Below are 13,987 nucleotides of genomic sequence, written 5' to 3'. Positions count from 1 at the left end.
ATTAATTATAGCATCATGCTTTATGGAACCCTGGATCTCTTCATCTTTGTGGTATTGGCTGCCTCTGCACAGTTGCTGACCTGACAATTTTCTCATAATAATGTATGTTTTGCCATGAAGTATATCGAATGGATTATGAGAAGTGAATGGTACAGTTTTCAAATTCAGCAAATATAATTACTTAACATCAATTTAGAACATTGTCAAAATATATAACAGTCAGTTATTTTGTAAGAGTGAAGGGCATTTGTGGTTATGTTTTGTGTTCCTTTTAAGACAAGTAACTGCTCATGAGTTTGAATCCCTCATTTTCACCAGTTAGGTGGACAATACCAATGTTCATGTTTTTTATTTAACTGGAACTCAGGATTGGAATAAGACCCCTGCAAGCTATGCTGGTTTTGAGAACAGACATTTGATAGGGTGGTCAGATTTAATGGATTAATCTTTGACTTGACTAGGGCTGGGACGATACACTATGCCACGATACGATACATATCGCGATATTTTACCTGCAATACAATACCTATCATGATACATACACCTTGAAAGAGTATTAAGGTTTAAAATGATTTATTTCAAGGTATTTGTGTATAACAATAACACTATTGTTATAAACAAACGAGTAACTCTATCATATATACTTGCATAATTTTCTCAAGATAAGTACTTTAACATGTTTAAGATAATACTGTTTTGACAAACTTAAATGTATCGATGCATCGGTGAATTGTCCCAGCCCTAACTTGACTTGAAGGGCAAGGATGGGTGGATAAGACTCAATTATTTAATGGCTGTCATTTAGCCAAAATACTGAGGAATGCGATATTGAGCATGTAACACACTAATATGTAGAAGACATCTTGCTCTATTCTTCCTTTGATATTTATCAGTGTTAACCCGTTCAGACGTGAATGACAGAAATATGGTTTTGAGTGGCGATTGAGATGTAGAATAACAATACCAAATCCTGTGAGATCTGCATATTTGTCTTAATAGGCATGTACAGATACCACAGGTTAAATGCAATATTTGCCTTGCGATTCTTGGATTGTTAACTCCATACTTGTATTGCTGTTTTCAAGAAGTCTGAATCTACATTACTTCCTTCCTCGTAAGAAGATTGCTGTGTTATGACTCAATGACCAATGACTCCAGCAACCTATGTTGTTAGTTTGATCGAATGGTTGGGCTTGGTGAATTGCTTGATTTTGCCACAGCATTCTCTGCTGGAGCTGCATGAACCTTTGATCACTGTCAGTCATTGGATTGATGACCAGAGTTGTTGATTTAAATACAGACTGACATCCTATGGATGGAGTATAGCGGAGTCCTGCTTGAAACTGCAACAAATTAAGCTAGTAACCCAACTCTTTTGTCCTCAAACGATAATGGTTTTTCACATGAAACAGTATATCTTCATGTATGAATGTGATCAGTGAATCCAATTATAAAAATTACAAAGGTGAACAGTAAAGATTCTTACTAAAACATCTTATATAACGCAAGTATGTAAATATTGAAGTGCTCTCTGCTGCTGTTCAATTGTTGCTTTATGGATACCTTGTGTTTATCAGTGGGGTGTGTTTAAACCACGAAGGATTAATAGTTGTCAACCATTACCTGTTTCACTCTCATCCATTGTGCCTGAACAGATTTGATCGATGTGTGTTAACCGATCACTGGTTTGCCTGTTCCAAGCCCAGTTGGAGGTTGCTGTGATGAGCTGCAATATTGCTGACTACAGCACAGTACCCATTCACTAACTTTATGACTCTCATCAACAGGGGCAGACTGTGCCAATTGCTCAACCTCAGCGACCAACATCTGCATCTGGTATAACCCAGGCAACACTACAAAAGCGGGTACGGAACCCAATTCCCATCATTGACCCCAACTCGGGGCAGCAGGTGCAAACGGAGGCGGAGGCAGCTCCAAAGACGACGCCACCTGGAGGCAGTGCCAGGAGTACACCTGTTGGACAACCAGCCCCAGAGGTAAACCGATCTTATGCTTTTACATTTAAATCATGGAGGTGCAACTCATAGTGACTGTGTGAAGATTCTGACTCTGGATGGGTTAAGGCCAAACACTGCACCTCACATATGACAAAATGCTTAACAAGTATTTGTTAGATTTATTTAGTTTCAACTTAGAGGTATACATGTTAACAATCGATAAAGAGTCTTTTCCAGGTGATGTTGCCACCGGTTGCCATGGAAACGTCCAAAATGGATGCTGCAAGCCTGAAAAAAGATGAAACTTAGTGAAAGTTTTTCTCTAAAACTAATAAAGATATCTATATAATTTCAACTTTACAACATACCTTGGGGTGTGTAGGGTGCAATGACAGATATTTTATTAAAAGGACTTATCTTATTTAAAATTTTGTTATAAAAAAATCACTTTTGGGGGTTGATTTTCACTCATATTTTATTTTTTATGAAGAGAACAGGGAACAAATTTGAAAAAGTCTCTGTTATTGCATAAAGTAATCAATTGGCTATATGTACACAAAATTTCATTGAAATCGGGCCAGTAACAAATGAGAACTATGTTCACTAAGATCGAAAATGACGTATATGGAGAAAATAAGGAAATAAATTTGGTCATTTTTTTTCCTACTTGAGCACGAGATAAACACATTCAAAGTCTCAGTTTACTGAAGGGATGTATTCCAAATACATGAAACAATTCATATACAAAGAAAAAAGACATAAAACTCCCCTACACCATACAACAACCACTCAGTTGCTTCAACACAAACTCTATCCCTTCGCATCCATTACAATTTTGAAAGTTCTATGCGTGAATCTCCATTCAATAAAAACTATTTCTTACCTTCATTGGCTCCATTGGGAATGTTTTCCTCAAAGGCGTGGTCCCCAGATGTTTCCGATGCATCGAAAATGAAGAAGCTGTCAGAATCTAAACACATGCTTGATCGCGCTGTCAAAACTTGTCGGATCTTTGACACTGCATTTTAAGCATGCCTGTCGCAACTGCGCCTCTTATTCTTAATGTAGGCGTGCTTTGACTTTGTTCTTATTTTTATAGAATACAACTGTTAGTCAAGAATATATCAAATCGATGTTTATCGGTTGATGTTTTCGCTAAGCAGCCGCCATTTGAATGCCTACCGGGGAAAAGACGATGTTTTGTTGATATGCGAATGGTGCATTGTGGGATCGTTTACCATATAAGGATGTAACGAAGATTACCGAATGTTGCATTGTGGGATATTTCGCCTTGCCGAATGTTGCATTGTGGGATATTTAAGCCTTACAAGGATGTTTTCGCATTGCAGAATACCTATCGCTGGGAAAGTAGAGATATCCTCACGTGGAATATCTATTTTTAGAATGTTTTTGACCAGCAACATGGCGGACACGATGAGCTTTCTAGCGATGTATAACATGAATGGGTTCGTCCCTGCAGGGAGGGCGTTGTTAGGGGTGAAAGTTCGGCGTTTTCAGGGTTTGATTTCACACATTTTTAACTATTATCACCTATACGATTATGTTTGTAGGGGTTTATAGCAATTAAAAAGACTCTTTATCGAAATCAACGTGTTGTATCGTGAAGTACATGTGTTAATTATACGAAAATAATCAAAATCTCGATTTTGATGTATTGAAGCAAAAATGTCAATTTAAGGTGCCGTGTCTGGCCTTAACCAGGGATATGCATAAAGTGTCAATGGAAGTAACAAAATTTAATAGTGGGTCCATGGGGACGCAAATACTTTCTGTAAAATTATCAGTTTGCTACTAGCTTGGTTGTGGTATCATATGCAATTTAATCACTGTTACAATGTGATGACCTAATAATATCTAAGTGTCTGAGACCCTAGTTTGTAGTCCCAGGGACCCTCGAATACAGGTCTTGAGATCAATCCCTGGTTACCATCAACATTTGCAGCATAATGGGTCAGGTTCAGTTAATTTGATGCCAACGAACCCTACTGGTGTGGTTTGATGCTCAAAAAATCAGTTACTCCAATATCTGGACAAACTTAAAATACAGGCAGCCATCATATGACTCGAATGTTGCTGTGTACAGGGCTACACAACAAAAGATACTTAGTCCATTACAAGAAATTATACCACCATGCAGTGATCACTAATCTGTATTTCCATCTTGTGTGCATTTCAGAGTAGTCCACCTCCTACTGGTGGTGACATTGCTGCCCAGTTTGCTGCCCAAGTGGCTGCTACATTACGTTCAGGCCACCCTCCCTCCAGCCACACACCACAAGGCCAGGACATGACGGCCAGTAGTCCCCCACTCTCAGATCAGCAAAGCTACTCCCAATCACCAGAACTTGCACAGCCAGACTTCAATCAAGACGTACAAGAAACTAGACCCCAACAAAATGAGCAAGCTGTTGAAGACATGTCATCAAATGCTCAAATTGAGAGCGGTGTTGGTGAACCCCCACAACAGGTGCCTGTTCATGAACCTAGCGTGAAAGAGGCAACACCGCCTCCAGAAACCAGCGAAACGGAAGTGATCGGATCCAGTGTTGACTATGCCCCAGAGCCTAGTCAGGTCGTGGACCAGAGCAGTCCGGTTGATGCTGATTCATTCACAGAACCCTTTCGTGTTGATGTGGAGAACATTACGCCATTTGTGCCAGCTGCTTCACAAGCACCTGTGCAAGCACCAACACCAGTGGCTCCAGTACAAGCACCAACGCCAGTGGCTCCAGTACAAGCACCAACGCCAGCGACTCCAGTACAAGCACCTGTTCCGGAACCAGTTCAGGTAGCTGCAGTACAAGCACCAGTTCAGGTGGCTGTGGTGCAAGAACCAGCTCAAGTGGCACCCCCAGTGGTGACTCCGCCTGTTACGGTGACTCCGCCTGTTACGGAAGCCCAAGTTACACAACCAGAGGTTGTCGAGAAGGCAGCCCCACCACCCCCTGCCTCAGCTCCAGCTCCGGCTCCAGCTCCGGCCCAAGCTCCAGCCCCGACTCAAGCTCCAGCCCCGGCTCAAGCTCCAGCCCCTACCCCGGCCCCTATCCCGGCTCCTACCCCTACCCCTACCCCTACCCCTGCCCCTACCCCTACCCCTACCCCTGCTGTTGTTTCCGTGGCAGACATGGCTAAGGAACAGACTCCACCACCTGCAGCCACTGAGTCAAAAGAGGTTGTGCTTGATAATGGTAAGTGGATTCTATTTTTCTATTATTATGAAATACTGTTCAACATTTTGGCGGTGAAAAAACAAACATGGTCAGACAGTGTTTGAATGCGACTAATGCCTGGCCAGTTTACCTGCCTACAGTGTCTGGGTTCTTGTGACGTCTTGGTCAGTTTTCTGGCCTATGATTTTGAATGGGTTAATGGTTCTGCTTGAAAATCATGTTTGTTCTCTCTTTACACATATTTGGCCATTGCATCATTAATAAGCTGCATATGCCATAAAGGAACTTGGCATGGTATTTTGGAGACTACCCCCATTTCTCCATCTTTTACAAAGGGGTTCTACCACATTTATCGTTTGTCAAACAGGTAACAATTATGCTGCATACTGTCATTCCTGTGAAAGTAAATTTCTATCCATGCAATGGAGTTGCCATGTGGTTCGTAACTTCATTCTCTGGCCTTGTGGCATGCAGTGTTTTATTTTTTGGTCATATCATCAGAGCAAACAAAAATGTCAATCGCGTGACCAAGCCCCATCGTTTTAAGTCAATGTTGGATACATGTCATTGTTGGTTTGGCCTGTTGCACTTACAGTTTAGGAGAAGGAAGAATATATATATTCTAAAGAAGCTACACCAGTGACTTCGTTCAATCTTTGGCCAATGTTCACAACTAGATTAAACTGACCGAATTACATCCATATTTTTGCAATGAAATATACTGTTGACATGCAAAACACATATTAAAACGTTGCACATTTCTACAATCGATAAGATAACACAAGTGATAGGATTCTTTCCAATGTACAGTAATTCATATGTTTATTTCAAAACAAACACACATACACAAATGCACAAATGATCTCCTACATAACCAATACGTATACTATACGTACACATATTCAACATTTTGAAGAAAACATCTATTGAGATGACCCTTCCCCTGAGCGTGTGCTCAGGTGTCAATTTCACCTGTCGATACCGTGCATGCTGATGACGTAACAAAGGCAGTTAATGTTTGTATCAAATAACGTCCACTACCCGTTATTTTTCTAAGTTTTTGGTATTTTCATCAGTAAAAACACATTTTAGGGCATGTCTCAAAATTTATTCCCTCAGTCTTCATTAGGTAGATGTTTCTTAAAGTGATATTTGTTATTTAAGTAACTGTAATACCTCTGAATTTTAAATATAAGTCAAAAAGCATTTTTCTAGCATTTCCGACAGTACTTTAGTTGTTAACCTGGGTGCTGTTGTACAAAGTGATTTAAGCCCTAAGGTGACCGTAACATCCATACCATAACATAGACTTAAGGTAGTCTTAGCGCTAAGGTTGTTTTGTAAAACAGCACTCTGGTCTGGTCTGTATTTTACAAGGCTGAACTCGGTTGAACTGCTGTGAAAAAGGGTATTTTAATACTATAGACTCGATATGTGTGCTTAATACATTGGGCTGATACCAATAGTTGTAATGCTATGATTTCTTTGCGATTAGGACCCTTGAATTCAGTATGTCTTCCAGTACTAGTGTTGAAATTCATAGCTTCATAATAAGAAACTACTAATCATATGAAGCACCCTGAAAATATATTTTTAAGTCATTATATACATGGAAAAGATTATTCAGCATTAGTTGCCTGAACCACTTGCACATCTTGAATGCTAGCATGTAGGGAACTGAGTGGAGTTGTCCTTTAACCAGGTTCCACACTGATAATTTCAACTTTACATATAACTACATTATTCACAAAGAGATTATGACTAAATTTCATGAAGACCACTTTAGCTACTGCATACTAGTGTTGGGAATTGGTTGAAATCTCACAATTGATGATTGGTTCAATACCATCGTCCAATCATCGAAAAAAATTGGTTAGCGTTATTTTTTAGATTTTCCTATTCAGCTTGTAGTTGCAAATAAGTATAAAGAAAAAAACATTTGGTTCTCTGTTGTTGTTTTTTGTTTTATTTAGAAACTGCACAAATTACATTTGCAAATTTCACATCCAGTTCCATTGTAACATAAACTTCCCAGATTCTTCAAGAAATATTCAGTCATGACTTTTCAGAAAGTGAAGTGAGTTTTCTAAGAATTATTCACGGACAACGTCCTAAATATGTTCCATCATCAAGTATTTCAAACTCTATTACAGTGGTTCCAAAATCGTTTGTGTTCGATCGTGAGAACATGTGATCGATTGCTTGGTCGGTTGGCCACTGCGACCAATCTTCGATTATTTCAATTAATCGGAACACCACTACTGCATACTTGACATAGAAAGACTTAAGTGTTACTATTTCCTCAGTAGTTGCTCATTACTTTCTGCTATTTCAAAGTCTTTTATCCTACCTCATGTGAGAATGTCCTTTTCTGATTGGTTCACGTGACTTTGGACCCATGAAGGTCCGGGTTAGAATGAATCTTCAGTAACCCTTGCTTGTCTTAAGAGGCGACTAACGGGATCGGGTGGTCAGACCCGCTGGCTTGGTTGACACATGTCATCGGTTCCCAATTGCGCAGATCGATGCTCATACTGTTGATCACTGGATTGTCTGATCCAGACTCCATTATTTACAGACCGCCTAAGTGAGGTATAAATCTTTGCGAGGGAGAATAAATCATTTCTACCCTGCCCCATGAAAAAGCATGCATCCACAGCAGTCAGTGAACCAGTGGTTCGGATTGACTATTCAGTGCCATGCTAAATAAAGTATATGATTGAATTTCAGGTTGTTTTAATGTCATATTTAAGCATTTGGTAAGATAAATTTGTTGTAGCATTATGATTCGGGGTATACAGGGTTTTATGTGTCCTTCGTTATCCTCCAGCTCCGTTGATGAAACCTAACACGTGACCCATAAATCCCTGTACACCCTCATCACAATGCTTCAACTAATATTGTACCTCTAACATAACTTACAATGATATGTCCATCCTTTGAAACTGCTTCTGCTCCTTTATATTAAGAGCATTTGACAAATTTATTTTAAACAATTCATAAAAGCATCCATCAGTTTTTTATTTGTTCAGCATTAAATGCCACACCCAGCAGTATTCTAGCTGTAAGGTGTGGTCTGCTCAATTGTGTCTAATTGACATATTGGGGTTTTTTTTAAAAACTGTTTTATTAATGCATCAGTTTTAAGTGCTTCATCTTGATAAATATTTTTCGATGAGTATCTAGACCTGTTCAGAAGCCAGTATGAAGCCCCACATCTACTTAAAAATCACAAACTGATAAAATAAATTTCTCAGTTAATGTGATATCTCATAATTTATTCAATAGTTTTGTAAAAGGAACCTGTAATTGACTTAAAATGTTTAGTTTTAAGTTGCTGCATTGGATGCAGTCTGAAATACTAGGGAGGATACCTGTGAATTTAAGAAAATATATACCTACAAAAACAAAAAAGGCCAAAATTGCCTTCTGAATCTATCTTCCTTGATTTATTACCGGAAGAACATCAAGAAATACCTTGGGGGCACAGAAATCATCTTCCTTGCTGTAGTCAGGCTCTCATTGTTGTGGCAATTGGATGTCAACCCATTAGAGATTATCACAAGTGTCCTTAAATGGTTATCTACTAAATCTGCCTCCAGGATGTTGGCAGTTGATTTGCTGAGTATGTTACCTTGTCCGGAGAATAAAGTTACAAAATCAAAATGGTTATGGTGTTTTTATTGTACAGATGCCTATAAATACATTACACGTCATTGTACATTTAACACACTTGTAAAAGGTGAAAAGTAGCAGAATTCATAGTTCAATGTTCAGTCTTGCTTGTTTAATCTGATATTTCATCAAACTCTTGCTGAATGTACACTTATCTACTCAAATATTCACGGAGGTGAGTTATAAAGAAAGCAACTTATAATCATTTAGGCCACATGAATTTGAAATACTCTCTGAACAATGAATAAACAAAACAACCCTGTTCAAAGACTGTTCATTCAAAATTCCTTAAAAGGTGTGAAATTGTTAACACCAATTAAGATGAATTATAACTGAATTCCTTTCTGTAACTTTTTATGTAACTAAGACTACAGTTCATTCTGCCTCTATATCAAATCGTTGAAACCCCTTGAAATACAAAGTTGGAGTGGTATTTAGATTGATTGGAACAAGAGGATGTAAATTCAGTTATCAGTAAACCTTTGTTCTGTTCATGTGATTATCTGAGCAAAAGGTCCAGAACAGCTTGGTAAAATTTTGAGATTTTAATCGTGTATTATTTTTGCAAATTGTATCCTGAACCACATATCCTGGTAAGAGACAGTTGCATTCATGTCAATATCAGTTATATCATGCCAGGCAATACAGGATATCATCCAGACCTATGATATTTCCTGAATATTCAGTATGTAATAAGTCCCCCCACAGGATATGCTGCTTTAATTGCCCTGTAGGTCTGTCCAGCTGATTAGTGCTGTAACAAGGCATAACATTGACCCTGGCACAATTGAATGAGATGCTCCTTTGCTGCATCCATCATGTGGGAAAGATAATTGAAGAACTTGTCCCAATTTATCTTAATTCATTGTTTTCCAATTTCCCTGGTAATGAGACCCAAAAGCAGGAAGCATGATGTTCATATCCAGTTTAAATTGTTTTGTTCTGTCGACCACAATCAAGGAAATAAGAGCAAAAAATATCCATGACAGACAATTTTCTGGTAAATTTTTATAGTTCTATAAAGTCAAGTCACCTTAATCAAATATGACATTACAATATACAATTTAGATGAGTTTCTGGGGACCAGTGTTTGCCCTTAACCTTGAAAAGCTGCAGGCACTAAGGACCCAAATCCATAAAAAGTTATGGTTCCTGATCAGAATGTGTAGGCCCTATATTTTGACATGGAAATAATACTCTTAGTTATTGGGTGTGAAAAAGCTGTCGGCCATAATGACCTGCAGAAAACAAAAGCTGTCAGGCCATAATGACCTGCAGAAAACAAAAGCTGTGGATCAGTGGTTTTCAGTTGGCTTTGGACTTAAGGGCCGACGTTAATTTGGTTTAAACATATTCTTATTCTTGAAAGAATCTGGTTTGGTAAACAAGCAAAGCTTAGCTTTTGTGAATACCTCACCAGTACAAATATAACACAAACAGAACACACAAGAACTAGACAAAAGTTAACCTGCCACTTTTCTGCCTAGTTTGAGATTCGGTTTAGATCATCATTGAGACAAGCTGCGGCAACATTGTGATCATCTACAATTACATATATTGAGGTGTCATCTGCAAAGAGACGAATGTGACTTTCTATTCCATCTACTATATCATTGATGTACACAATGAAGATGAGTGGTCCCAAGACGGATCCTTGGGGGACGCCAGCGAATAGAGTTTTATGACCAGAGCAATAACCATTAATGACAACTTTTTGTGATCTATTTTCTAGGTAACTTTCAAACCAATTCAAAAGAGATCCATCGATACCATAGCTCTTAAGTTTTGATATTATGCCTTTATGCCAAACTTTATCAAAAGCCTTACTGATATCACAAAAAACGTCTCTGACCTCTTTACCAACATCAAGGCCTTTCGCAATAAAATCATACATGTAGGTTAATTGATTTGTGGTAGAGTCGCCCGGCATAAAACCCGATTGTAAATTGGTAAGGATATCATTATCTCAACCGATCAGTAGTTTTTCAACATTCATTAACACTATTCTTTTATGAAGAGGAACATTCATGACTGAAGAGGTATGACTGACTTCTTTCCAGATGGATGGAAATTTAGATTTTTGAAGAGACAAGTTAAATAATTTTGTTAGCAAAGGAGATGAACTTTTCGCAGTTGCTCTGAGAAATCGATTCCCTGTACCATCTGGCCCTGTTGCTTTTGATGGATCAAGGGAAAGAAGAATGTCTTGAACCTCTTCAAGTGTAAGATTAATAGAACTAAGTGTATCTGCAGTAGATGCAAATTGGATGTCTGGAGGTTGTAAATCCGGATAGTCTACTGTAGCTTGATTTACAAAGAAATAGTTTAAAACATTAACAATGACTTTGGTGTCGTAGATAACATCATTTGATATGATTGGCGGAAAGTAGTTGCATTCAAATTTTCTTTGAACATATTGTTTGACCATACGCCACCAAGTCTTAGTACTTAGTGCTAGTCTTAGTACGTTAATTTCGAATGCTGCCTGGAACACACGACTTTAATGGATTTACTTTTATTTATTTATTTTCTTTGTCGGCTAATACATGAAAGCTTAAGAAGCTGACAAATAGCATTTTGTAAATTGTCTATAAGAAAAACAATCTTTCTCTTCAATTCACTAGTTTACTCTGCGCAGCACTTTGTTTGGTTTGAGGATTGAATCAGCAGGCATGAACTAGAAATGTTCAGTCTCACACTTGAATATTATTTGATGCATGATTTATGAACACATAAATGTTGACACAGTGTTGTCCACTTTCATCCACAAGGAAATTTTTAAAGATTTCTCTTATATTATTTCCACACAGGCCAGTATCACTCTTAAACTTGTTTCTAAAGTCCAACAACTCAAAACACATAATGTTGTTACAGGAATCAATATGATTTAGCATGTTGAAAATGTTTACCAAAAGCTTTTTTTAAAACACAATAAATTATCAGAAATCACCAGAGGAAATAACCCAAAAATATTTGATTTTTGTGTTATATATTTTACCAGCCTGAAATTATTGGGCCAAAAACTTAACTACCCCCTTCAAAACCTTTGGCCTGTATGAGAAGTATGAATCAAATAACCCCTAAACGGAGGTTTCATGTATCATGACTTTTGAATCAAAGGTATCAACTCTTCCTATGGTAACAGGATTGTTTGCATGATGTAAACGTATTTCAGTAGAGTTAAATTCCATATGCCAAATGACCTTAATCCATCCTTTGTCTGTTCAGTAAGCTGAAATATTTAATTACTTACACTTGTCTTTGATTTGTAGCAAGTAGAGGCCATAAATGGAAGATAATCTTCTTAATTCCTGCCATAAAACTCAAGTCCAGACTCCAGTTAATTAACAGCTTTGATGTGCTCGTTAAATCACTGCCTGTTAGGTAATGAGTTATTGTCTTTTGAAACGAGATCTGTCACAGACCATGAGATTCTGATGAGCTTGACTGTGAATTGTTCTGAACCATACAGTCAAGGCTAAAAATAGATCCCTCATCATGTGACAGGTCATGTGACTAGTGAATGCATAGCCAGTGGGCCACCTGTGACCTGGCTCATGGAGACAGCAGTACAGCTCTAGGATAGAAAGTGCTGACGAACAAATTTGTTGCTGAGGTTAACCATATGTCAGGTTTTGGAGGCTAAGATAAGCATTTTGGTCTGGATTTGTACAAGGATTCGAACATGGTGAATTATGGTAAGAGTTTGTGGAGTTTGTTTCACTTGTTCAGCTGTAGAAACTTAATTTGTAGCGAGTGGGCTGTTAGATTGATATAACCGGCAGCATGGCTTCCACACTTTCGTGTTTGAGATACTGATAAACAGACTGCTTATAATTATTGTACTGTTTTCAGATACAATTATTGGACTGTTTTCAAATACTTGTAAATATTTTCCACTTTATATGCTGGTTATGAATGTCTATAGACTATAGATGTACTTGTTTCACAGAATTTATGTAACTTATGCAAGACAGTATGAAAATGCGGGTTTTAGTAATGGATTTATATTTTACCAGAGGTGTCAAAGTGTTATATTCTGTGTTTTGTAGAGAGGCCTTTAGTATATGTTCAAGTCAAATTTACATAATATCTGACAGACAATTGTCTAATGTTTTTCTGTAACCAAGAGCTTCCTTATGTAATTGGCATAATTTACAAGGGGACTTACCAATACAGTTAAGCAATTTTACAATACACACATAGTATACAATACAGTACATTCAAGCAGATGTTAAGGTTCATCTTTGTTACTATTACATTACAAATGTTAAATATTTGAATCATAATTTCTGTGTTTTGGTTACTTGCAATTACTATTTGTTGTACCAGAGGTAGAACCTTAAAGAACATCTAAGGAAATAAATGTTTTTGTTTTTGTCTTTATAACCTGACAAACATTAATTTAGGATTTACACATGGGACTTGTTTATTTGTGGTTTGAATTCAGTGATGTAGTTAATATTTTGTAATGTTTATGTTGTCTTAAGGGCAAAAACCATGAAATTTATTATTTCCTGAAAAGAGGTCTATTTCATACTTCAGTTAATGTTCGCTCACTGAAACATTTTACACAATACCTACCTGATATAACCAAGTGCCCAAATGATTCTTTGTAACCCAGTCTTTCTTTTTATGTGTGCTGTTTAAATATCAGTTGTAAAGTTACATGCCCTCAATAACTTGTGGCTCATTTCAATTTAGGCAGCAGAATGACGTTAGTCATGATTGATAAACAACATTGATAAGACCAATTACATCTGTACGGAATGTGTTGACGTTTCAAGTAATGGATCCATACGTCACATATGGGACAGTCCATTGTATTAACATACTGAATGCCGGCATGCCGAGTGCAGTCACATGTACTCAAGCTGTTGGTCGGCAAGTCGTTGTGAATGGCGAGTAGATAATGTTTGATCAATGGCTCACAGCTACCTGCAAAAGGAGGTCACTTGGAGATCTATGAAACTGCAGTCCGGGTAATAGGGTGGGGTTCAAATCAACTCAGTTTGGGGTAGTCTGATTTTTCCACAATCTCTCAGGGTTCTGACCAAGTTTAATAGACTTTTAAAATAAAAATAGTTCAGTAACTTTAAAGATCCGGCGAACTTCCGAGGTAAAGATCAGTTTCGCTGACTTGGTTGACAAATGTCATCGGTT

The 13,987-nt window shown here is 37.8% G+C and overlaps 1 protein-coding gene across 1 annotated transcript in view; it reads left to right on the top strand.

Moving 5' to 3' along the window:
- LOC124261230 (eukaryotic translation initiation factor 4 gamma 1-like) overlaps window positions 1-13,987 on the top strand; it is a 45,625-nt gene that overhangs the window by 13,823 nt on the left and 17,815 nt on the right. The window contains 2 exon segments of the mRNA XM_046695555.1: window positions 1,788-1,997; window positions 4,156-5,167. Of these exon segments, the coding sequence (XP_046551511.1) occupies window positions 1,788-1,997; window positions 4,156-5,167 (1,222 nt within the window).

This window comes from Haliotis rubra, unplaced genomic scaffold (assembly GCF_003918875.1).
Source record: "Haliotis rubra isolate DU_JTF1 unplaced genomic scaffold, ASM391887v1 Scf791, whole genome shotgun sequence".
In the NCBI taxonomy this organism is placed as follows: domain Eukaryota; kingdom Metazoa; phylum Mollusca; class Gastropoda; order Lepetellida; family Haliotidae; genus Haliotis; species Haliotis rubra.
The sequence above is the reverse complement of the archived record's forward strand: the minus strand, read 5'-3'. Positions and strand labels throughout refer to the sequence as shown.